The 27,398-nt window shown below is 41.7% G+C and overlaps 1 protein-coding gene across 1 annotated transcript; it reads right to left on the bottom strand.

Annotated features, from left to right (window-relative positions):
* Positions 1-162: 162 nt before the first annotated feature.
* On the bottom strand, positions 163-27,398 carry npffr1l2 (neuropeptide FF receptor 1 like 2). Its single transcript, XM_041937493.1, has 3 exons — positions 27,056-27,398; positions 2,074-2,173; positions 163-1,087 (listed from the first exon to the last, which is right to left on the bottom strand). Exons 1-3 carry the CDS (start codon positions 27,396-27,398, stop codon positions 163-165), a joined length of 1,368 nt encoding a protein of 455 aa, XP_041793427.1.

Genomic DNA, 27,398 nt, shown 5'->3' with positions numbered 1-27,398 from the left:
GAGGCACTGCGTTGAACCTGTGATTCAATGTGAAACCACCATTCCAGACAGTAACCACATTACAATTCATATAATGTGGTATAATTGATCATTTTCTCTTCCACTGGACTATAATGCAATATACTATGGCTTTGTGTGGTTTTTGGGTAACACTGTGAACACTCAGTTATCCCAGGCCTGATTGACTGAAGCTGCCAGTGAACAAACCCTCAGCGACTCTCCATTATCTCTCTCTCTGTGGACCACCACACACCCATCCCTTGCACTCCTATTCCCGTCTACTATGTCATTGAGTTTGTTGTCATTATGGACTCGATTTCTAAGCCCCAAGACAAGATGGTTGTGATTCCTAGTGGCATCTCTAAGGGCAGCACCTCCACAAGGTGCTTGCACAGACCTTTCTTTCTTGCCACAATTGGCCATCCTCCTCCACGACTTGCACACAGCCTGGAAGCTCCTCTTGAAGTTCTCATTGTAGTAGCCGTAGATGATGGGGTTGACGCTGGAGTTGGAGAAAGCCAGCAAGTGGGCAAAGGGGAAGATGTAGCTGGTCAGCAGGTCCAGCTGGTCTCTGTCCAAGCCTGCGTAGTCCGCCATCATCATGAGGGTCCAGAGTGGTAACCAGGATAACATGAAAAGCAAAGTCACCAAGATGAGCATTTTAATCACCCTAATCTTTTTCTGGGATATCATTGGTTGACCACCTCTTCTACCCCCAGCCTGGACTGCTGTGTTGGCCAGCTGTGGCTCTCTGTTCGCAACCACAGTGGAACACAGTTTGACGCCGATACTTCCGTACATCAGTGTGATGATGGTGAGGGGCGCAAGGTAGATGTGCACAAACAGAACCACCGTGTAGACCTTTCTCATCTGAGGGTTGGCAAAGTTTTCATAGCAGGTGTACAGAGGGAGTGTGTGGTTGAAGTCATCGTTGCACACCATGTAGTGGAAAGGAACTTTCTCCACAGTCAGCGCCACAGCAGCGGGACACATGATCACCACTGCTAGGACCCAGATTAATACAATGGCTGCCTTGGCAACAAGTATAGTCGGCTTGGGTTGTAGAGGGTACACTATACAGCGAAACCTGCAGTAGATAAGCAAAGAACACCACCACCACTAATTAGCTATATGGCACATACATACATGCCTACACACTTATTACTCATTCATCTTCCAATTGCTTTTTACATTAATCTTTAAAATAATGACCAGTTCCTATTGTACATTAACAGAGCCTAAAGTCATATTTAAAAAGATAGATAGATAGACAGACAGACTGACTGACAGACTTTATTCCTCCCAAGCTGGGAAATTGCAGTGCAGCAGCAGCATTACACACAGTGAAATAAGTGAAAAATTGTGAAATAAATATAATAAAAGAATTTTAAGTTTTGTTTGGCCAGTAGTACAAAATGGAGTAGTTAACAGTTCAGCAGGCAAATATTTATTATGTGAGAAACTGCAGTCACCAAAGGTTTGTATTTTGAGCCATGTTAGTGCTGTGGCTCTAGGCAGGGCAGTGTTGGACTGAAATAGCTTGCATCGCAATACATTGACCTGAAAGTTTGTACAAAAATTCATTGTCCCCTCCAGATGATTCATATCCTAACAACTGTTGGATGGATGGCTGTGAAATTTGGTGCAGATATCCATGTTGCCCTTTGGATAAATTGCATTAAAGTATTTCATTTTGATCCAGTGCCTGCAAATACCTGCAAAACTAATTTGTGTTAAGAGCTAATTAGCAAATATTAGCATGCTAGCATGCTAAACTGGTGAACATGGTAAACACATGAATGTATTAAGAGAGCTGGATAAGGCACAGCCACTAAGCATTGCTACCAATTTATTCTAAACATCAGCATGTTGAAAACGTTCGCATGCTAATGTTAGCATTTGGCTCAAAGCACTGCTGTGCCTAAACACAGCTGCACAGAGCTGCTAGGCCTGGCTGCAGACTCGCAGTCTTGTTACTTCAGAAATGACCTACATAACAAATCAATCAATCAGAGTTTATTGTGTCTCAGAGGTTAGGTTAGCATTAGCTATCAAACCACAGCATACACTAACCTCTCAGCAGCAATGGCCACCAGGGTGAAGACTGATGCAGAAACAGACACCCCCTGCACAAAGCCGCTCATCTTGCACACCGTGTTGGAAAAGGGCCAACCTGTTGAAAAAATGACAAACACTCAACAGAGAAGTACTCAAGCTAGTGGCCGCAATAAGTGTCCTTCTTTGAAGATTTCTAGAAATCCCTCACAGCAATTCAGTTGTCATGCATAACGTGTTACAGAGTGATTACATTGTGGCAGGGAGGAGCTCATTGAATTTCAGAAGGGACACAAATGAAGATGGGACAGGACTTGTCCCTTCACACCTTGCTTCCCTTTCTTCTACATAATCATTGTTCCATCATCCCTGCCAATGCAGAAAGGGGGGGGGGGGGTGGAGTATACCCTTGGCTTGCTTGAATAGAGCATGATAGGATTGTAGCAGTGGAGTGGCACTGTGAAATAAAATGAACATGAACATTGACTTCAAGGTGGTGGACAATTGCAGCACAACAGGAAAACCTTACTAAATAATATTGTAGCTTCCTAATTATACTACACGCTGTCATGCAGAGGAAGCCTGGAGTACTGACTGCATGATTACTGATTACAGCGACAATCTATAAACAGTGCAAAACAATGATATAGTATTTGATTTTTGCAAGAACAATGACAATAGCAGCACCCATTCCTGAGCTACAGTAAAAGTGCAGGATTTCCTGCAAAAACAAGCATTCAAAAATTGCTAAAAATGTATGTACATGATCTCAAGAGAGAATAAAGTAGAGGTGAAGAAGTGTCCGTCAGTATTCGATTCTTTATTGTCATTGAGCATGACATGTCAATGAAATTTGCATTGCAACCCCAATGATAGAAACAAGATAATAAGAAAGATTAGAAAGAATAAAATCAAATAACTACAATCAAATAAACCAATATGCAATAAAAATATTCGTAAATGCAATTAAAAATATACCACAATGAAAATATACTAAGGCAATAAAATATACTAAACAATAAACAATAAAATGTGCCAGTAAAATGTGCCAACAGAATAAAATATACCAATGACATGTACCGACAGCAGACTAAAATGTATATAAACAGTAAACAGTAAACTATACCAATGAAATGAAATACCAATGAAAATGAAATGTGCCAATATACTAAAATTTGTGCCAACAAAGCTAATGGAAAGGTAGGAAATACTGCCATAAAAGCATCTGTGGAACATTTCAGAATACTCCATAAATACCGTCATTAGCAGTTGAGATGGTAGGTAATATAACAATAATATTTAACAGAAATGTTTAACATTATAATAAGACATGCTGAGCCCTTTTTTTTGAGACAGTGATTCTGTGCTTCAACTCTGCTGATCCCCTCACCTCATTTAATAATATAGCTCCCACTCAAACTGCACATACAGTAGAATTAATTAATGAATTTAAGGTTGAAAGACTTAAACCATATAATTTATATAAACCATTTTTGTAACAGCTGCTCAGCACATAACCTTGATAAATACAGATACATACAGATAAATACGCTGAGTTCTTTACAGCTACAATAAATACTGGGCTGACATATAGAGACAGTCGGAGGCAAGAGGCTGGATTTAGTTACTCAACAGATGGTGTTATTCATCATTAGAACTAATTGTCTTTCTGTGGCAGCAAAACAAAGATCCTTTACACTGTGGCGCGAAAAGCTACACAATAATGCTGACTGTTGCTGTGTAAAAGAAATTGTATTTAAAATCGTTTGTCTTTCAAAAATACCTGTTATACTTAAATGCCTTTGTTACGTGCACTGTCGTGTCCTGTCCATCCAGAGAAACACTGATTATTATATTTTGATACTGTTTTTTGCGTTTAAGCTGTGTTACCATGTAAACTGGACAAAAAAGTTAAGGACACCTTGACACTCACTGTGGATTATCTGTCAGTGGCATGTTTCAGGAATCTGCCGATTGATTTTTCAGAAATGAATAAAAACCAGGACATTTTAATCATAATTAAAGGATGCACAATGTATAGTAAATGAGATTAAACTACCAGAAAAAACACCCTAACTTTGTCACAATATGGACATTCGTGGACTAGGATGCTGCTGAAATCTTACTGGACCTGCAAATGGGACTTTATAATTATATTCTCTGGAACTTCTGCCACAGCACAATATATCTATAACTTTTCAACGTGCAACTTATAATTACAATAATTGTTCACAACTTACAGCTATTTGCCCATTTGTATACATGCACATGCTTAAAAGGGCTTACTTTTTTACTTTTATATTTGCACTTCTAATAGACTTTGGTTTTTGCACTGTTCTTTGTGCCTGCCTATCTAACTACCCACCATGTGCTCTACCATGAGCCGATCTACCCGGGTGGCATTGGGTGGCAAATGCCACTCTAAAAGGAAGCCTGCCACCTCAGTGAGGAAAGGAGCAACTATCGATATGTCTATCTGTTAGGAAATGTAGCTGTAGTTAAAGCACAGTGCCAGTATAGTTGCAATGCTGATTTTGAGATAATAACAGTAAGGTTGAAGAACGCTGTTTTGCTAACTTTACATGTTATGTTAGCTAGTTCTGATGTTTTCGGTGTAAAGTAGGCTACAAAAGCCACTATTGATTAAATTAACACCAGGCTAAAATGGTAATGTATGTTAACACAGTCTGATGGTTATAATTGATTATGTTTTTACTAGTTGTTATATTGTATAATTAGTTCAGATGTAATGCACTTTGAATCTTTCCTCCCCTCCATCTTCTAGACTTATTCAAGTCCAGGTTTGAGGTACCAGCGCAGCCAATGCGAGACAGTTTCCCTCAGACCCCCCAGGGAGGAACCAGAAGAAGCTTCCACAGCGACTGCTACAAACTTCATCCCTGGTTAGAAAACTCACAATCAAAAGATGCAGCTTACTGTTTTGCATGTGGACATTTTTCCAGACAGAAGAGCGACTATCGAGTTTGGCTGCACTCAGCATTGAATCAAAACGCACAAAAGCTTCAGATCTAGATACATTTCTGAAGCGTTTTGCAGAGCAGCATGGAAATCACTGCATTCAGCTGTTATAGGCATGTCAACTTCATGTTATGCTCACTGGTGAGGCTTTACAAAGGTCTTAAAATGATGAACTCAACAGAATCTTTGTTTTTTTCTGTATTTATATCTTTGTTTTGGCAGCTGAGAAAATCTGATATAACCTTTAATAAAACCTAGTGTTTAAAATTTGACACTGGTGTAAATGGTATAAATCCTGCTGAACAGGAAGCAGTGTTGTTATTGTTGTTTTTTAATGTCTCTTTTTTTGTATATACATTACAAAACGGTCCAGAAAGGCCCTGTATGAACCAACTCACAAAATAATGTCGTCAGTGAAGTAAATACAACATAAAAATAATCAGTAAACACCTCATCTTCAAGCTACAGAGGGAAAAATGGAGAGAATGTGTGTTCTCAGCAAAGAATAAAAGTGATCTCCAGTACCTTGTTTGAGTGACAGGACCTATTTATTTCCACACAGTGTATTCATGCTCACCTTAGTAAAGCTCAGTCTTTGTTCCTGTTCATGGAAGTGTTTCCTAGTCTTGTCTTTGTCTGTGAATCCTTGCCTTTGCCCCATGCCTTTAGAGAGTGTTTTTCCTTGTGCTGTCTTTATTCACGTCCAGGTCACGTTCCGAGTTTCTAGTGCTGTCTTTGTCTTAACACATGCCTCGTTCGTTGTGTTTGTTCAATGTTTCCCTGTATTGTCATCGTTCTCTGTGTAAGCCTATCTACCTCTGTGATTGTTTTCCTTAGTTCCCTGAGTTTTGGTTTCGCTTCCTTTAGTTAAATAAATATGATAATTTGACCAGCTCCCCCTTCCTCAGTTCCTCAGTCTTAAATGTCAAATTTGTCGCTGCAAATTGGGGTGGCAGCAGACGTGGCAGGCTTTCTTTTAGAGTGGCATTTGCCACCCAATGCCACCCTGGTAGATCTGCTCATGGTAGAGCACATGGTGGGTAGTTAGATAGGCAGGTACAAAGAACAGTGCAAAAACAAATGTCTATCACAAGTGCAAACATAAAGCTTGAGGTCAGGAGGCAGCAGCAGCAGCTCTGGCACTGGCAGCGGCTCTGGCGGCGAGGACAGCTCAGGCACCGGAGGCGAAGGCAGCACGGGCACCAGAGGAGAGGGCAGCACGGGCACCGGAGGCGAGGGGAGGCTAGCAGGCCGATGGCTAACCGGTACCTTCGGCCGTCGGGATCTCTGCTCCCTCCTTGCAGGTTCTGGCCTGATGGCCGGCATGGAATGTATGGCCATCTGAGTAAAATGGCCTGAGGCTGGCGCTTTTCCTCTGCAGAGGATGGCTTGATGGCCAGCCGTGTTCCGCAGGATGAGGAACACTGGGGCTTGCCACAGTTGGGGCAGAGTTCATGGTCGGCTGGGTACTTGGCTTGGGACTGGCACTTATTCTGGGTGGAGGGTGGCTTAATGGCTAGCCGTGTTCCTCAGAATAGAGAATCTAGGAACTCGTTTTAGTCGGGGATGAGATCAGGATCTGCTGGGTACTGGACACGAGACTGGCGCTTCTTCCCCGAGGTGGGTAGATTGAGGGCCAGCAGAGTTCCCCAGTATGGGGAATCCCGGAATTCATGAGAGAAGGGGCCGAGATAAGGGTCTGCTGGGTACAGGACATGAGGCTGGCGCTCCTCCCTGAGGACTGTGGTTTGAATGCCTGCTGCGTTCCCCAGAATAGGGAACGCTGAAATTTGTCTGGTGGGTTCATTTTCTTGGTCGGGTCGTTCTGTCAGGACTGGGGTTTCAAGAGAAATTAGGGTTGAACTTCAACCCTTAGTTCTCTTGAAAGAGAAGTTTCTCTTTCAGAGAAGTTTTTCTGTCTCCTAATAAGTACTGTACTGTATAAAGTGTTTCACATGAAACTTCAAACGAGATTAAGTTTGTCTGTATGAGTTTGTAAATGGCAGCCTGTGCCCGTATGTAGTGTGTACGTACTATTTCATCAAACTATTAAATTCATTATATATACATCTGTCATATGTTGCCACCCCTCAATAATGCTTGCCCCCTTCTCGCCACCCCATAAATACTTTTCTAGATCTGCCCCATCACTACCAGCAACCCATTATTAATAGACAGTAAAATATAACTGCCTAAAAGCAACTATGAGGAACAAAGTAAACTTTGTTTCCTTACTGTTCATACACCTAGGTTACAGCAAGTCAGCAACTCAGAGATTCAATATAAAAAGTCCAAAATTTTAATCTGCTCTTGTGTCCTCTTAACTGGCTAACGTACTGCCCACTGTGACACTTTCAGTCTCTCAGTCTACGTGCTGCATATTGTTTCATCTGATTTTGTGGGGAATCGGACTCGTCTTCTTCCTGCTGCTCTCCTTTGCTTGTGTAGGTCATATAGATGTATCCGCATTACGTTGGGACTGTGTCATAACCAGTCAAAAACTCCTAGTCGCTGCTTTCAGTAATTTTAGTGACTCAAGTTTGACTTTCCTCTACTGTTCAATATTGAATATGAATTATAAGTCAACATGTGTTGAGTGACTGGCATCCTTTTTATTTTCCTCATGATCATTATTTGTTTAGTTTAATCTTAATCAAATAACAAACTCACATGCTGACAGAGCTGTGCCAATCCTTTCCAAGCTAACACTTTGATAACTTTGCATCATGCATGCCTAAATAAACAGAGTGCAAGCTGCCAGAATACAAATAGGAGACCTCAAGTACTTATTCTACCACTGATTGCAGTTGCTTTGAACAAGTCTGAGATCATTTATTCCACTGCATACCTGTACTGTATGGTGGCTAATCCCACCACCCCATCGTTCTGTTGCATCTGCTTCCACAGGAACTGCGAGACTCAATCTGCTCACTGTCTAGTAATGTCTTCAGAAAAATCATCAGGAGACAGCAGGTCTGCACAAATTTTTTTCTATAACACAGCAGGAGGGGCTCACATTCTGACAGCATTTACAGAAAACAGGATGAAAGACTCCCAGAGGCTCCCAGATGGTTGCTGACCTGCATGTACAGAATACAGAACGTTCTTTCTCCACTTCCAGCTATATGTCTGCTCTTAACATGTCTCAGAATAGATTTGGTGTGGTGATGAATGATATATCATCTTCTCAGCCAAACATGTTACTTGTCTCATACCTTTCCTAAGAGGTCCACCTATCACCGGGTGCATCATGGGAATGATTCAGTAAGTAAGCAAACAATATGGTTGTCATCTGCAATAAAGTCACAAGACACAAGTTAACAGGCAGGGCTGTTCGAGATATAAGAGAGCTCAGTGGAGGAGGAGAATTCTTTTATATTTAATTCAGATGCCAGATCTGAAGTCTGTCACTGAAGGTGAGCCGCGGAGCCTCAAAATATTTAACAGTAGCGGCCAGGTTCAGTTAAATATAGTCAGCAGAAGTGAAAGATGCAAGCAGAGCTGCCATTTTTCTTACATGTCAGTGACATTTTGTAGGTAAACCAAGCCTCTAAAGAGCTGCAGTTGGTTGCATTTGTCAGTATTTCCTATGACCTTCCTGTCACTGACATCCTCTTTGTATGTCTATTAGAGAGAGATTACAACAAATATTACAGGATTTAAGCATGCTATATTCTCTTAATGTAAAAAAAACTTGTCAGTTGTATTTCCCAGCAACTATGGATTCTTTCTTCTTCTTTTCTATTAACTTTCTTTATTGGACGCAATGTCACAGACAGCAACGTGATGATACAATATGACAGAGAGGACTTCCAGTCTCATTTTTCTTATTTTCCCCTAGTCTTTTTATCCTTCCCACACCCCCACCTGAAAGACAACAGCAACAGTGCGGAACACGCACAACAAATAGATTCGAAAAAAAGGGAAAATAACAGAGTAAAAAAGCAAGTAAATGAAATACAAAAGTCTAAACAATAAACAAATTTATAAAAACAAAAATGACCAAAATAATCCAAAATAAATAAATAAAACAAAGGGAGGGCTCAGCCATCACAATCAGGCAGAGATGTCAAAGATTCAGTATGGTTTGAGAGAGGTCTCCAAGTCTTCAAATGAGTTTTAGAAAACCATTAAGGGGAAATCTAAGCTTTTCAAGTCTAATGGACAAGTCTAATGGACAATAACACCTCTTTCACGAGAGAGAAGATTTCTGACCAGAATGCGGGAAGCCCGGGACAGAACCAAAACATGTGGGAATGGTCGGCTTTGGGTTAGATCCAGGATAGCCATAAGTTAGTGCAGTGAGCTTTTTGTACAACTTTAGGCAGGTCACAGTAGGAGGCCGTGCCTGGCACAGATTGAAGAGGAGTGAACCAACCGTAAAAACTGCTGCCAGTAATCATCAGGCTGTGTGATTCCAAGCTCCCTCTCCCAAGAGTCCTTGGGACCAGAAGCGGGGCCGTCAGTAAAAGAATTGATGAGGCTGTTAATGCTACACACTGGTTGCTTTTGTTCAGGATCAAGAGCCAACAACGAGTCAACCAGAGTTTCCGGGGGGCGACTAGGAAATTTGGGGTTCTGGTTCTGAATAAAATGTCTTATCTGAAAAAAACGAAACAGGTGTTTTTGGCTCTTTGAGGCTACAATAGCCATTTTTCTGGTAATGAAAAACCAAATTAAGTATTTTATTAAAAACCACATATTTCGAGCATGTGAGACGATGAGATACGTCTGTTCGGTATCCCCTGCCCCCCCAGCTCTACTACATGCACTTCTTCAGTTTATTGTGCTGATCGCTGTGATGAGGTAAATTACTGTTTAGACTGTTGCACACTATTTGCATAAAGTCTAGAATGCTAGAGAAAAAAGGATTCAATTCAGTATTTGTCCAATGATTTATTTCAATGAAAGCAAAATTTGCATTTACAAAACCATGAACAAGAGAGATGAACTGGCTGCTTCACAGAAAGTCCCGGGGCTGTCTGAGGCTCCCATGTTTGCTTGCTGTTAACAAAGATGAGAGAAACATTAAAAAATGTAACAATGACATTATAGTATGCAAAAGTAGGATCCATCAAGGAATTGTCGTAAAATTTGACTCCAAATTTTGCCATTTACGGGTTCTCTCGATCCTGTCTTTTATGTTGTCCTGTTTACAAACCAGTGTATTAATGTATTTAAGAGTTTTTTCAGTAATTGAAAATTTAAGACTGTTGAACTGTGATTGTGTAAAGGTGGACTGGACACAGGAAGCAGAGACCACGAGTGGGTTCTACACACAAAATACAATATCATATCTCTCCTAGATCAACTGGCTTGTGTTCTGTACCGTAGAATGGGCTCACTTATGACAGCTTGATTTTTTTTGGCAACATTCTTCAAGAACCATTTTGTAAAGAAATTGTAGATGTTGCTGCACACTGGACAATAAAAAATGCAGTCTTCAAATGGAGTCGTGTTTATCATGGTTTCACGACAGAGTCTATGAGCCCATTTACGCCTGGTATCAAAATGCGATCTGCAGTTGGGTAAGTTATCCAGGTAATAAACACTCTGATCTTGTGTTGTGTGTTTATGCCTGGTTGTCACGTCCCGTCGTGTCTGTTGATGTGTCTGTTCACAGTGTCACGTCTTGTTATGCACTTCCTGTTTTATTGTGAAACCCAAACTCTCCTCTCGTTTCAGACCCTTGACTTCCTGGTGTCCTTCCCGCCTGTCTGATTGTCTGCCCGCCCTGATTGTCTCCACCTGTTCATTGTTACCTCGTGTATATATAGTCCGCGTCTCCCTTTGTCCTGTGCCAGATTGTCTTGTACATCGTGTGCCTCTTGTGATTGCTCTCTTGTACCTTGTCCTCGTCCTTACCCAGAGTCTATCATAGTATGTTTGCATTTGAACCTCAGAGCCTTTGGTGATTGCCTTTTGCCCATCTTTTGTTAGTTGCCTTTTGCGTAAGCGCCCTTTGTTTGCCTGTTTTTGGAAAATCTTTTTGTTAATAAATCCAGCCTGTTGAGCTCGCCCTTCGTTACGTCTGTGTCTGCATTTGAGTCCTGAGCCCTTGAGGCTTTATACTGGTATTCTTTTATGTGCTTTTGTTTACACCTAACTGATATGTGAACTCAAGGCTACCTCTAGATGTGGTCGGGCAGATCTGGTCTCATTCTGGTAACACCGCATTTGCTCTTTGCATCAACATGTGTTTTTCTTTATCTAGATAACTTACCCGGATATAGATTACATTTCATTACCAGGTGTAAATGGGCTCTGAGTGTTTATTATCTGGATAACTTATACAGATACAGATCACATTTTAATATCTGGTGTAATTGGGGTCTGTATGAACCCCTCTGAGCTCTGAGTTCTCCTTAGTAGTTCCATTTGAAGACAGCAATAAAACAATAAAGTGGGAACGCACTCAGCCCGTGCAATGCATATCCAATTCCCTTGCACCATGATTTGAAAAGGTGGATTGGTCACCAATAATGTTTATTATTATTACTACTACTTTTATGTTTCAACTGATGTGACATAAATGTTGTAGATCTATATGCAGAACATGACTTTGATGTTAGCTAGTTGACAGACTTAGGTTAGGCTATAAATGGGAAAATATATTCATTGTTAGAGTAACACAAATTTGTAGAGCTGAACTGATAATTATTGTCTGAATATCATGAAAAGTGACCTGCATCAATCCACCATGATTTTAATAATTAACATCCTTGGTGGATGAAAGAAATGATTGGAAATAACTTACCATGTCCCACAATAAGGACCTGTATTAAAACAAAGTAAAATTAATTTTGTTTTCAAAGTAAAAGAGGTTCAGCCATTCTCTGTCTCATGCCAAAGCTAAACCAGTTACAGCTATGGTCAGCCCATTCATAATGGAATGGCTGCATCAGAGACATAGCCACTCAATTACACTCTGATGTATCAAGATGGATTAGGACGTGAGTCCTCACGCTACAAATGTCATAATTGTTGTCAGACTACCCTGCAGGGTCATTAGTGAAATGTCCACCAAAGGCTGTCCGACAGAAGGTCGTCAGACATAAGTTTGACACTCCTCAGCATAACAACAGGCACGGACATCACCCTTTCCTTCATCTTCAATCACGCATTTATGACAAGTGCCCAAGCATAGTCCGTTTGTTCGGCTGTCCAAGACACTCGCTCTACAACATGTCCCCAACCAACCCAGGAAAATTCTGTGTGTGAATGTGTGTGTGTGTTAATGTGTGATGCAGTGTTACACTGCATAGGTAGTTGCTTAGACTAAATGTGTTATGCACTCATGACAACTGGACATCTAATGATGTAACACACAAAAAAGGAATGTTTTCAATTTGATTCAATAGAGGCCTTTCACAGAATACTTAAAATGCCCATTTATCCTTCCATGTTGGAAAAAACAACATATGCAAATCACTGGTTGCTTTGTGTTGAAATATGAGATATACAACAACATAAATTGTCATTTTGCTCTCGTATTACTGGAGCTTGTAAACAAGTCACAGTGGAACAGGAAAGTAATGCATGCTTTACCTTCATTTTCTTTTTCAAAGGGGTTACCATTGGTTACAGGCAGCCATGCTAGCACAAACACTCCATACAAAGCCTCTATTGTAAGAAGCTGAATTAATTATTGATATCAAAACAATTTCTCAAAGACTGACACTGTGACATGTTAGTTTATATTAAGTCTATTCTGCAGAAAGCTGTAAAGACCTGCAAGATGACTTTGAACCACATCTTAGGGCTGTAAATATTATTTCATATTTCATCATATCATGATCAAACAGACCAAGAAGTTTTCAGATAGAGCATGAAATTACTTACTTTCTGTCCTTTTTTTTTTATTACTTTGGAATACAAGAAAACCCCAGAGATAATCTTGTCTCTGCTCTCCTTGCTCTCGCTTGCAGGTTGGGTTCCAGTCCCCAAAATCCCAGCCTCTTTGGCACCTATGGCTTTTTGGCTTTTAACCCCTCAGTGGACATGGGCACCAAAGCAAAGTAATCAGGTTATTAGTAACAGGGAGATTAGGAAGACATTATTATGTAAAAACTACGCCTGTTTTTGCTTAAAGGATAACTTTCGTTTTTTACAACCTGGACTTTATTTGTAGCATTAAATACAACCATTTAGACACCCAGACAACTTTGGTGGCATTTGGAGTCGTTTTGAAGAAATTAGCCCCAGAGGAGCGGTGCGTTTATCCGTATAATGCAAGTAATTGGGGCACCCGTGCGTAGCCTCTATAAACGCATAATCTGCGGCGAAACTCGTTCATATTCCAATATTTTGTTATGATATGCTGGTGCTATTCCCCTCTGAGCCCGTGGTGGCATGTTATCAACATTCAGCGTCTCTAGACAACTACTTCTAACGCAAATGACGTCATTTTCGAGCGCCGCGCGCTGCTAGCAACCAGCCACAACACGGCTAACTCTGCGGCGGTCGGCTAGTTTAGCTGTAGTTTGCAACTGTTATTTTTCACAAAATGGATGAATATTTTTCCGACTCTGAGGTGGTGGACGATTACTTTGTTTATGATGGACGTCCTTACCGTTTTGAGCCACAGTACACGGACGAGGAGCTCGTTGAAAGGAGGACGCGGAGGCAGAGAGAGGAACAGCTGGCCAAACAACAACAAACGGCTGCGTGTCCACGAGTAGACGGTAACTGGTGGTGTTCTTGTGGACAATGTTCACACCAGCATATCATAACAAAATATTGGAATATGAAGTTGAGTTTCACCGCAGATTCTGCATTTATAGAGGCTACGCACGGGTGCCCCAATTACTCGCATTATACGGATATACACGCTGCTCCTCTGTGGCTAATTTCTTCAAAACGACTCCAAATGCCACCAAAGTTGTCTGGGTGTCTAAATGGTCGTATTTAATGCTACAAATAAAGTCCAGGTTGTAAAAAACGAAAGTTATCCTTTAACGTTTTGCACTTGAATTCTTGACACTTTGATTATTCAAAACAACTTCATTTACAATTTTAAAAGACATAAAGAAGGTGGACGCTCAGGTGAGGTGCTGGGCTCCAGTGAGGTGAGGTGGACTCTGGAGGCCTTGATTTCCTGGATCTTTTATAATATACTAAGACAAAACAAATGGATTGAAACAGCATCTTTGTGGCTGTGGTTTTTAAAAACAATGTTGTAAATGCTGCTTGGAAAGTCAAAGGTGAAACTACAAACTTTGAGCCCTTATTAGGAACAAGTTGCTACTAAAATACAAACCCTTTAAGTACTCCTTAAACCAAAGAAATAATTACAAATGACATACATCTCTAATAAAATTGCATCAGGAGTATCCCTCTATGTATTGGACTATAGGCAAACATTTGCGGTAGTCTGTCTTTATCTGCAATAATGAAAACATTTAGAGTGCTTAAAGCAGGCATTTTATTTAGAAACACAGAGTAATACTTACCTCTCAGTATGGTCTCCAATGCATCCATTAAAATTTGGGTTTGTAAATAACTGGGGTGCCCTTTTTTGATTATTACTGTTTGAGTTTTTTCTACTTAATACATTTTTTTGTGCTTTATGGCCTGCATGCATCACTCATGTCTACCTAACTGCTTAATCCTTAATCCATGAATGTCTTCAGACTTCAGACTGAGAGGATTGACATAGCTTTAAGGAAATACAGAAAAGCACATTCTGTATCAGTCTTCAGTCCCTTTTTGTCCTGCAACACTAAAAAGGGGGCCTCAAGGGAAAAAAAAAACCTTTCTGTTTTGGTTTATCTAAGTCCTCTCCTTTTTGCAGCAACAGCATTTCTTTTTTTAAATTACTCCACTCTCTCTGTTAAAATAGGGCTAAACAATACTGAAACATTATCAAAATTGCAATATGGCCAAGCGCAATATCTGTATCGCAGGAACTGCAGTTTTTTGATAAAGGTAAACGTGTGGCCAGATGTGAAAACACCATTCTCTGGGACAGACTCCAACAAATGTCACATCATTATGTTAAGAGTTTTCCTCTTAACAATTATGTAGTTCTCAAGGAAGGTCTGTTCATGGATCCCGATCCATTTGTTATAGCTGCGCAGAGATATTTGAATGGTTCTTATTTCTATGCACTTCAGTAGGCCCATTAACACAAAAAGGAACCTCTCATTAATTCACAGTGATAATGCAGTTTACTTACCAGTTTATAAGCTTTGTTGTGTTTTTTATTGCCACACAGGCGTCTTCCTCTTCAGAGAATTTCTCCCAGGCATCTGTCAGTCTTTTCTTGTGGGGCTGCATGACAGCGTTCCAGCCAGGGCATACTTTTTTAGTACAACCAGGCATCTCTAAAAAGTACAACAAATATCTTGAGAGTGATACAGAGACTGAGAGAGAGAATTGATTGAATATTTAGCCTACTGTGTACATAGCCAGAGCCTGAGGTCAGAGTTACACATGAAACTTTTCATGCAATTTGGTTGCATTAAAAATTTTACTGTTGCTATGTCACTAAACTCATATAGAACATTTAAAATGATGATGAAAATCCAGTTTTTTATTTTCACTGGATTATTCACTAGTTATCTACTAAATAACTAAACATTTATCATACTCACTCGCTTCTCCAGGCTCTACAGTCTGAAGTCAGTTGTCCCGGATGATAGGCATCTTCACCAATACCTGGATACTATACTTCCAAATTGGAAAAAAGGGTCCTTCAAAATAAAACGCCTATTCTAAATTTATAACCATCCATCAAAAGTTTGCTAGTTAGTGGCACGAGGCAATGCATGAGCCACTATTGTAATCTCTTGCATTTTTTCTTCTTAATTTTCATCTTCCGCCAGAATTTCGGAGCATAACTAGTCCCACAGCTTTGAGAAAACCCTCACAAACTATATATCAAAACGTGTGCTATGTACTTATGACAGGATTCGTTAATAATTTGCAAAGTTATTCGCAAAAAACTGTGAAAAATTTCCCATAAGAAGTGAATGGGAAATTTCCTCAAATTTCAGCCTTTTTCAAGTTTCCGCTGCCTCGCCATACTTTCTCTTGGAGACTTGATTCAAACTTTGAAATGTAGATAATTTTGTGGGCTCAAAATGAACCACGGCTCACTTTTTGATATCTCTTACAGTTTTCAATCCCTGACCATCTGAAGACCATAAAGTTTCTCAAAAAATGCTCAGAATTTCTACCCCTAGAGTGGGCCTGATAACGAGCCATTCATTTGAATCAGGTGTGCTGGAGAAGGGATACATCTAAAACATGAAGGGCAGTGGTACTCCAGGACCAGGCTTGAGAAAAAGTAGTATAGATAACACAAGCGGCCCCCTCGTGCCACTGTAAGAATTTCAGCAGCACCGGAATTGTCTAGTTGCAATTATTACCGTACTTAGTTGGTCCCATGTCTGTAGCCCCTTCTGTATCTGAATGACAAACTTTCCAACAAGCACTAAGGTCAAGGTTCAGAGATTGATATTTAATAGCAGGAGCCATTTACAGTCTTCAGACTGACCTCCAGATCAAGACCTCTCCAACAATGTATTTGGTTTAGTCCTACAACAAAGTTTTAATTTTCACATGTCATGATCACTGCCTCGGGCTAAGAGTACTCTCAGTGAGGCCTTTGAGGTTCCAAAACATCAAATGAAAGATTTTTTTTGTTCTTTTGGTACGTTTTGTGAAAATAGTAACAAAAATCGTTTATGCTTATGTTTGACTAATTGTTAACCAAAATTGTAATTCTGGCCAATCTTTATTTACATCATTTATTGAGCTTTTAAATATCAACAATATGTTTTATTAGAAACAGATTTGTGTCACCCCTCCCCACCCCACCTTATTGTGGTGGAGGGGTTTGAGTACTCGAATGATCCTAGGAGCTGCGTTGTCTGGGGCTTATTGCTCCTGGTAGGGTCTCCAAAGGCAAACAGGTCCTAGGTGACAGGTCAGACTAAGAGAGGTTCCACTGCCCCCAATGACAGATCTAAAAGCAAGGAAGAACACATCGGGCGGACTGGTGTTACCAGGGCCCCACCCTGGAGCCAGGCCTGTGGTTGGGGCTCGCAGGCGAGCGCCTGGTGGCCAGGCCTTCGCCCATGGGGCCTGGCCGGGCATAGCCCGAAGGAGGGATGTGGGCCCGCCCTCCAGTAGGCCCATCGCCTGCAGGAGGGATGAGAGGGGTCTGATGCGGTGGGATTTGGGTGGCAGTCGTGGGCAGGGGCCCCGACGGCCCAATCCCTGGACTCTGAATCTAGCCATGGGGACATGGAATGTCACCTCGCTGGGGGGGGGGAGGAGCCCAAGCTAGTGCAGGAGGTCAAGCGGTACCGGCTAGAGATAGTTGGGCTCACCTCCATGCACAGTCTGGGTTCTGGAACCCAACTCCTCGAGAGAGGCTGGACTCTCTTCTACTCTGGAGTTGCCCGCAGTGAGAGGCAGTGGGCTGGTGTGGGCTTGCTTATAGCTCCCCACCTAAGCCACCATGTGTTGGAGTTTTCCCCGGTGAACGAGAGGGTCGCTGCCCTATGGCTTCGGGTTGGGGACACTGTTGTTTTGGCATACGGGCCCCACAGCAGTGTAGAGTACCCACCCTTCTTGGAGTCCGTGGGAAGGGCACTGAAAAGTGCTCCGACTGGGGACTCCATCGTTCTACTGGGGGACTTCAACGCTCACGTGGGTAGTGACAGTGTTACCTGGAGGGGCATGATTGGGAGGAACGGCCTTCCCGATCTGAACCAGAATGGTGTTCTATTATTGGACTTCTGTGCTAGTCACAGTTTGTCCATAACGAACACCATGTTCAAGCATAAGGGTTTCCATCAGTGCACGTGGTACCAGGACACTCTAGGCCGGAGGTCAATGATCGGCTTCGTGGTTGTGTCATCTGACCTTCGGCCATATGTCTTGGACACTCAGGTGAAGAGAGGGGCTGAGCTGTCAACTGATCACCACCTGGTGGTGAGTTGGATCCACTGGCGGAGGAGAAAGCTGGACAGACTTGGCAGGCCCAAGCATGTAGTGAGTGTCTGTTGGGAACATCTGGCGGAACCTCGCACCTCCGGAAGAGCTTTGACCAGATCCCGAGGGAGGTTGGAGAGATTGAGTCCAAATCAACCACGTTCTCTCCCTCAATTGATGATGCAGCTGGTTGGAGCTGTGGCCGTAAGGGCTCTGGTGCCTGTCGTGGCTGCAATCCCTGAACCCGGTGGTGGACACCGGAAGAAAGGGACGCCGTCAAGCTGAAGAAGGAGTCCTATGGAGCTTTGTTGGTTCGTGGGACTCCTGAGGCAGCTGACGGTTACCGACAGGCCAAGCGCGAGCGGGCTGGGTGGTTGTGGAAGCAAAAACCTGTGTATGGGAAAAGTTTGGGGAGGCCATGGAGGAGGATTACTGGTCAGCCTCAAAGAGATTCTGGCAAACTGCACCTCAGAAGGGGGAAGCAATGCCCTGCCAATACTGTTTACAGTGGAGGTGGGGAGCTTATGACTTCGACTGGGGATATTGTTGGGCAGTGGAAAGAATGCTTTGAGGATCTCCTCAATCCCATTGTCATGCCTTCTGTAGAGGAAGCAGGGGCTGGGGACCCAGAGGTTGCCTCATCCATCACTCAGGCTGAAGTCACCGAGGTAGTTCAGAAGCTCCTTGGTGGCAAGGCACCAGGGGTGGATGAGATCCACCCTGAGTACCTCAAGTCTCTGGATGTTGTAGGGCTGTCTTGACTGACACGCCTCTGCAACATCGCGTGGCAGGTGGGGACAGTGCCCCTGGACTGGCAGACCGGGGTGGTGGTCCTTCTATTTAAGAAGGGGGACCGGAGGGTGTGCTCCAACTATACGGGGATCACACTCCTCAGCCTCCCTGGTAAAGTCTATTCCAGGGTATTGGAGAGGAGAATTATGAATAATGTGGTTTTCGTCCTTTCGTCCGTTAAGAAAAGAATCACATGAGCAGGGAAAAGGGCCACTAGAAATACTAGAAATAACTTTGTTCACATTCCAACCAAGACTGCCAAAACGCCTCTATAAAACCATACCTGCAACCTTGTTTTTCCCTTTTTTGTCTTTTTGTCACATTTAAGCTACCCCATTAGAAGTACAAGAGGCACAGCAGACAGTTGGTGGGTCTTCAGCTCCATGATCATCACCGATAGTGTTTTGTGCGTGCGTTGGAATTCACGTCTCTCTCATTGCTTTGGCCTTCTTACTTAAAATTTTACCATTGTTCATAATCAACATGTGGGCATTTGGATTATACTCTGAATACAGATGAAACATATTAATCAGGAGTAACTACAGCTTTGAGGATGATTTCACTCTCTGCTCTAGATTTACAGCTCCAGTTGCTGAAAGACAGCTTGATGGATGATCCATTAGTGTTCAGTGTTCAGAAGAAACAGCGACTGTTTGTATGACCTGGATGCGGGAAGACGCTGTCGGATGAGAAATGGAAAAATGCAAGGCCACATCTATAAGAACAATTGAGCAACGTGGCCACACAACATGGACAGAAGTAGATGCAAAGACTGCTTTTGTGAAGAACTGTTTTGCAGCAAATGTCCATTGTGTGTTCTACACAATAGGAATTCTCTGCATGCTACATAGCAATAGATGATGGGACACAAACAATATGTAAACAAGGTATGTATGCATTGCTGAGACTAACTACTTTACTTTTGCTTTTTTGCTTTTCTTTTGCATGTTTTTTGTAGCATGTCTGTTACCAGTTGCTTGGCCCAGAAACATTTGCAGTTCTGACGATGCAGACATTGCTGTTGGTACAAGGCAAGACTTTATCCTGGTCACCATAAATGGTAAACATACAGTCATTTAAGCATGAGGCTGTGATCTGAAATGTCTACACACTGTATATGGAGAGAACACACTTCTAGAGGTGTTAATTTATAAAATATGTTTTCTCTGCTTCCACAGGAGACTATGATCGATCTTGTCTCCTGTTTAATGACAGACTGGGAGTATATCTGGTGGACCTTGGAGTGGACGCACTGTTGCCATGAGAAAGACAAACTTCCAAACAAGGAACATTTCTCCTGCCCAGCCAGCACTGAAGACGTGGCGGCAATCTCTGTTGATGGAAACAGGAAGATGTATCAATTCAGTCGGACTAAAGGGTAATGGTTAGTTCATTACTGTCATGATCCGTGTTTGTCACGCCTGTTTTATGTTGAAGATTCTTCCTTTGCGTTATCATAGTCTGTTTTTGTCACGTCCTGTTTCATTTTGAAGGTCCATGTTATGTTTCTTTGTTTACTTTACTTCCTGTGTTTTCCCACCTTTGTGATGTCTGATGTGTTTCACCTGTGTGTCATTAGTTTTCCTCCCTTGTGTATTTAAGTCTGTGGGTACATCCCATTTCTCAAAATTGCATCCTCGTTTCCCTCACTTGCGTCTTTTCCTTGCGTCTTAGTCCCTCCCACTGGGAATGCAGGAGAGGACGCAAGGAAACCACGCAAGGAGAGAAGAAACAAGGAAATATTTATTGTGAGACTTGAGAATTGGTTTCTGATGACGCGACACAGCTGGATCTGTTGCATTTACCGTTATATTCACACCCCCACCACCCCCCGCCCTCGATATATTTATATTTTATACTTATATTTACATTATTAAAAATAGTCTCCAGCACTAGCAAATAAATATGAAACACTTTTATTAACGCACATGAGAATTAATGAGTTCATTCTTGGCTGGATGCCTCTTCCAGGTGAACAGGTGTCATTTTCTGACCTGAACTTTATCAGCCTCGCTGTGTCTTCTGTCCCTGTTCAATGAGACACAGAGCTGTCAGTGAAGAGACACCTACGAGCCGTGAAACACATTATTTCACTCAGATAACACGCAGAACAAGTGATGACAGGCCGATGTGTTAGTGTTAGAAAATGCATACTTTTGCGGTGCATTTTTTTTTGCCAAGGAAGTGGCAGACTTTGTGGAGCTTATTCAGAATTGGGTCCAACCTGTGAGTTGTTCATACTGTAGTTTACAATTGGTCATGAATCAGGTTAACATATAATTTCATCTGAATTGAAAGAAAAAGATTATGCAAACATATACATCAAATATATTAGAATCACAGCACTATCCTGAGAGCAGATGTATAGACTCTTGGCTGCTGTCAAGTTAGGTATTAAAACCCTTGTGCGAAAATGGTGTCTATACATGCTCCAGGCAGCAGTGAGCCCTGTATTCTTGCATGATGTTCCATGAAAAAGAAATGTTTGGACAAGGCTCGCAGTTGCTGCACAGATGCACAATAAACGTGTCAGATACTTCTCATTTGGGTTTGGCAGTTAATAATGAATTGTGCTGTTATACCATTTTTCTTTTTTTTAACTTTGGAAGAGATGTTTTATTAACTTAAAAAAAAACCTTTTTGCGTAAAAAGTTTTCAAAAGGTATGTGTGGGAAATCACAATGGACAGCTGCAACAGAGACTGACAAAAAGTCTGGATCAAAGGTGGATGAAGAGGGCGTGCAGGTGGCTGCATGTTGTCATATTTGCAGATCCTTTTTTCGGCAAAATTCGGCCAAAATGTTTCAGCCGAGAGCCGTCTTTACTGCAGCAGTTTTGAATAGTAACATTTTCTCACCTTCTGATAGCAAGAACCGATATGATAACCATACAAGCGTGAAGATGGAATGAAGGAGGAAAACCCGACATAAATACCTCTCTTATTTTGGATTCGCTAACATTCCTGTACAGTACCATTTTTTGGCAAGAAGAAGAAGAACACACCCTTGAAGTGCATGAAGCTCTATGATTGATGGTTAAAAAAATTCCAGTAGTTTGCAGGAGCTAATTCTTGTTGGCCAATTTAAATGCAATAGATTTGTTTTTCTTCAATGATCTCAGCAGTAACACTGAACACCTTCTTGAAATGAATGTGATGCATGAATTATGTTTGAATTAGCACCAATAGTCTGCTCACAGTGGACAACCTGTTCACCATTATATGACCATCCATTATCTATACACCGCTGAATCCTTTGCAGGGTCACGGGGGGGCTGGAGCCTATCCCAGCCGTCTCTCGGGCGAAGGCAGGGGACACCAGCCTACCAAAGGGCTACAAATATAGACAGACAACCATGCACAGCACTCATTCACACCTATGGACAATTTAGAATTATCAATTAACCTGGGAGGAAGCCGGAGAACCCGAAGAAAACCCACGCTGCACAGGGAGAACATGCAAACTCCACACAGAAAGATCCCAGGTGGGATCGAACTGCGGATCTTCTAGCTGTGAGACTGCTAACCACTGAGCCACCACTAATATTCATCACAGACACTGAAGAGAACAGTACATGTTGTAAAAGAGCTAGAGAGAGATCTGGAGATCACTGACGAGGATCTCCGGATCCATGGGCTGGATTCTGAAGTGACAGCTGGCTAATATAATTTATCTTGATATTAGTAAATTACTGAAGTGGACTATTAAGGTGATTCTTCACCTGGGTTTGTGCGTATGAGATGACATAGAATGAATAAAATTGAAACGTAAAAACATTATGCAAAGAGTGTGCAACAGTTTAAACAGTAAATTACCTCATTTATCTCATTGTCTCACATGCTTGAAATATGTGGTTTGTAGTAAAAATACACAATTTGGTCTTTCATTACCAGAAAAATGGTTATTGTAGCATACCCTCAAAGAGCCAAAAGCTCCTAAACTGCACCATGAGCGGTTACAGGAAGAATGACTAGAAATTTTGGTTCAGGCTTCACTGTTTTAGATATATACACAGAATACATTAAATATTTACTGCAGCCAACCTGCTAATTACACTGCATCTAGATGATCCATGTTAAGAAAAAGTGAAGCTGTTGGTTATGTTGGAGCTATTTATTGTATTCATAATTGTCATCAAACTGTTTGAGGCAGGGAGCTACTCGTAGAGCTCCTCCGCAGCCGGCTGCATGCACGCTGAGCTGGGATCTGAGTTTTGTAGTTAGTTAGCTTTTTTTTTGTATTGAATTGATTAAATATCTATTTGTTTTGTTGCTGTTTTGTTTGAAGAGTACAGTTCGATTAGTTTGATTGCAAAGTTAGTATCATTATTTTAGTTAATTTGAATACTTGTTAATGCTTTTGTTTTGAAGGTCTTGGGCAACTTGGGCCCGACAGGTGAATTTACATATACGGGTGGATCAGCAGGCACCGGGAAGTTTATGTTTTTTTACCAGGGCAAGAGAGGCCACAGACATTATTGTTCTTTGTTTGCTTGCTGAACGGTAAAATAAAGCGCACTAAATGTGATGTTTGCCTGGACAATTGACTCATTTTTCCCTGCGTGAGATTCGTGCCCTAGGTGCTGCAGTGGCACAGCTTTTTGTTATTTTGTTTGAGGTCAAATCGCCACTACAGTCAATTTACTCTGGCTTGGGGAACAGGCTTGGTTTACTTCCGGCTTCGAGCTGCAGGTCATTAAGAATGAAGCACAGGAACTGTTGTGGCCGACCCCGGGTTCGTGTTTTCTATTGAGCTTTCTCTGCTGATGTTGCTCTTAAGGGTTCTTAACACCACAGACATTTTGAAATTGATGCTGCTGAGTGTCTGTCAGCCCCAAACAGAGCATACTACATATCTAAAATATTCCCACTACGTTTTGCTCACACTCGTGGGTTTTGTGAGCTCTTTATGTGCTTTTGGAGCACCTTTCAATCTACAGCAAACTATACAGATTAATCAACGCCTCTCTGGCAGTGTGAACAGACGCTGAATATAACAATATAAGGCTCATTATGAATTGCTTGGTTGGTTTCTAGGGTGACGCTTCGTGTTTTTTAAATCAGCACATTAATCTCAATGGCTAATGTAAAGAAACAAAACAGCAGAAACAAATGTCGATCAGTTATTCCAATAGAGGAGCCCAAGTTAGCAAAAATGCCAAGAGGGTCTGCCTTTAATTACAGTACTGTATATGCTGTAAAAAGGCTGTTCTCTGTCAACTGTGGACGTTTGCAACATTACATATACTGAAAATCTAGTCATGAAATTTGTCAAAAACTGGATCCAGTTTTTCTTTCTTTATTTGCCAGTCTTTTCTTTTTTTGCTGCAGTGCAGTAAGCTGTAAACTAAAAATTGACATATTATTGTCTTATAGAGTAGATATGGCAGACAGTTGCCTACTTCCCCATTCAGCAGACACCGAGCAACATTAGCATTTATTTGTCGTGTTTCTGGCCATCTGATGAATGCAATGTCAATATTCATCCTCCTTTAAGCTCTGCTTTGATCTCTATAGGGGGGTATATTGAGCTCTTTAGTGTCATGACCCATGCCATGCACAACGGTTTTTGTTCAGTTTTCTCTTGTTGATCTTTGCCGTTGCCCCATTCAGTTAGTAAGTGTTGTCTCAGCCATGCCTTGTTTCTGTGTATCCCTAATGTCTTCATAGTCATGCCATGTTTTATGTAAGAGAGTTTTTGTATTGTCTTAGTCTCAGCCCTTGCCCTGTCGTGTGTTGCCTTTGCCTGGTTTTTGTCACATCCTGTTTTATTTTGAAGGTTCATGTTATGTGTCTTTGGGTTACTTTACTTCCTGTGTTTTCCATCCTCGTGATTGTCTGATTGTTTCCACCTGTGTGTGTCATCTGTGTCTTCCCCCCTGTCCTTGTTGGGTCATTGTCTATGCTATCGTCTACGTTTCTATAGCCATAGCCACTGCCATAGTCGTAGTCTTAGCCATATCTCCCATAGTGTGTGTTTGTCGTTGTGATTTCTTTGTCATGTCAGAGTTGTGTTTCATGAAAGTGTTTCTTTGTTGCGTAGTCTTTGTCATGTCCGTGTCGCGTTTCATGTAAGTGTTCCATCGTTGTGTTTTCTTAGTTCATGTCCGTGTCTCGGTTCATGTCTGTGTTACCCCTTGGTTTGTCTGTGTTCACGTCTGTGCTGTGTTCCTTGTCAATTTTCCTTTTATTATATTTGCATAGTCAAGCTTTGTTTTGTTTTTGCTAGTTATAGCCGAATTTCAGTTCTTTGTTAGATTGTTCCTTGGTTTTGCTTTATTTAATAGTAGTGTTATTTTCCTTCGAGTTTTTAGGAAGTGATTTTTGTTTCTGTTGTTTTGTTAGTTAAGTTCTCAAGGTCTTTCATAGTAGTTTGTTTCTTCCTCCTACGGGAGTGTTTTCTGTTCTTTATTTTAGTCATTGATAATTTGTTCATAGTCTTGTCTTTGTCTACAGTCCTGCGTCTTAGTCTTATCCCCTGCTCCGTAGTTTGCGTGATCTGTGTTTATTCATTGTCTCCCTGTGTTGCCTTCGTTGTATGTATAGCCCTTGTCCCTAGTGTTTGTGTGTGTTAATCATAGTTCCTGTAGTTGTGTTTTCTCATTGTGATTAATACATTTATTTTGAATTCCTGACATTTAGCTGCTTAAGGCTCCACTATGTTCATCAACTAGTCACTAACATTGTCTGTTTGATGTGTGCTACTAGGCAGGTAGTTTACACTGGGTTCAACAGCTTTTTCATTCCAGAGGCTTGCTGCTGTTGGAAACAATGCTGATGAGAATGGTGCGATTGAATCAATGTAGAAAGTTACAGGTCATTAAAGTAAAACAATACAACAACATGTTCTGAAGAGCTGAGGGAAGTGATAATTGTCTGTGGGTTTGCCGCTATGAATGACACCTCATAGGGGTTCAGCAGAGTGTAGAAGCTAATAGAGATGCTGTTAGAGACAGGTGTCATAGTCCCATAATTCTTCTCATCAAACATTCATCACATACATACGAAAGACATACCTCATGAAAGCAGCCATAATATGTGCTTCATCTACTTTCTATACCAACCAAAGTTACAAAACTCATGTTCCGTTTTGTCAAAAATCAACAAGCTGTTGTTTGCTTACTTTGAAGAAAGTCAAGAGTTACATGTAGTGTGTAAGTAGTACCATGATCCTCCCAACGCTGAATATAATTATAGTGTCATTAAAAATGGCATTAATCAGCATATGAGACAGTAAACAGCTTTATAGAAAAATCCCCAAAAGCTGGTTTCAGCCATGCTTTAACTTCTGATGATCAGGAAAAATATTTCTGCAGCCAGGTAGACTTCAAATAAATTCACTAAACTTGTAAGAATTTCAGGTTCTTTTCACACAACTGTCACACAGAAAACATTTTGGGTTTCACCTGAGAGTCTTCTGCTCACAACATTCTCTCTAGTGTCACTTTTCCATGGGAGACAGTGATTACCAACGAACAGCACCGAGTGTCTGATGTGGCTTCCTACTGTTCGAATGTGGGTCTCTGCCTTTGTGGAGGTGCAGCAACATCATTATCAACCCCTGTGGCAATGATGTGAAATCATAAAAGCTGTTATACACCAACAGGCTGAGAGCTGAATTGCCTGTATGCGTGAGAACAAAAAAAAAAAAAAAGTGCGGCATGTTGATGTGGACTCCACACATTGAATACTGCAAAGGCTGCAAGAGCCATTCAAGCTATAGTTCTTTGACTTGTGAACAGATGGAGTGAAGGAATACAATTATCTTTTCTTTATCAAATCACACAGTTTAAAGCAGAATCCCTGACTCAGAGTGCCGTTATAAATAACCCCCACCTGCTCTGTAGTCAATGTCATATGTTGGTGTTAGCAGTGAGTGGCAGGGACGAATGTTGTCAGCAGGTGGAACGAGGTAGGGGTCAATTTGATGTCCCTCCTACAAACTGGTGTGGTGTCCGTGAGGCTCTGGGAGGAGTGATACTCTGTTTCTCAGCTATGTAATCCATTTTCATTCACCTACATTTCATTATTCTTGCATTTTATGTAAGTATGTTGTCTGCTAGGTATCGAGAGGTTATAAAGCCTGACTGATCTGCCTGAATCAAAATTGTGTTAACTGCCTCCATTCCTTTAGCTCATTTATCGTGCCGCTGGCCTATAGTTTGATGTGACCTGTTTACACCACCAAACATGGACCTGTACGCATTTAAGAACTGACTTTCCTGCAACATGCTTGTGGCAGTAAGGAGTGCTGGCTGAGGGGTGGGGCATGGGACCTGTGGGTACCTGTGATGAGGTTGTCCACCAGTGTTGTTGGGATGCAGAAGATGCCAACCAGTAGGTCACTGATCGCCAGGTTGAGGATGAAGAGGTTGGTGACCGTGCGCATACGACGGTTTTCAAGTACAATAAGACACACCAGTATGTTTCCCACCATACACAGCAGGAAGATGAAGAAGTAGGCCAGGATGTAGCTGGCAGCCACATACAGCGAGTGCTGATAATAGGGGGAAAAGGTAATGTTGGTGACGTTCGTCGCATGATCTAGGCTGGTGTTTGTAAGAGCTGCTGTGTCGGATGATCCCTCCAGCTCCATCTCTTGCTTGCCCATGTTGTCCAGGATCTCCAT

The sequence above is a fragment of the Chelmon rostratus genome, chromosome 5, assembly GCF_017976325.1.
Source record: "Chelmon rostratus isolate fCheRos1 chromosome 5, fCheRos1.pri, whole genome shotgun sequence".
NCBI lineage: Eukaryota > Metazoa > Chordata > Actinopteri > Chaetodontiformes > Chaetodontidae > Chelmon > Chelmon rostratus.
The sequence above is the reverse complement of the archived record's forward strand: the minus strand, read 5'-3'. Positions and strand labels throughout refer to the sequence as shown.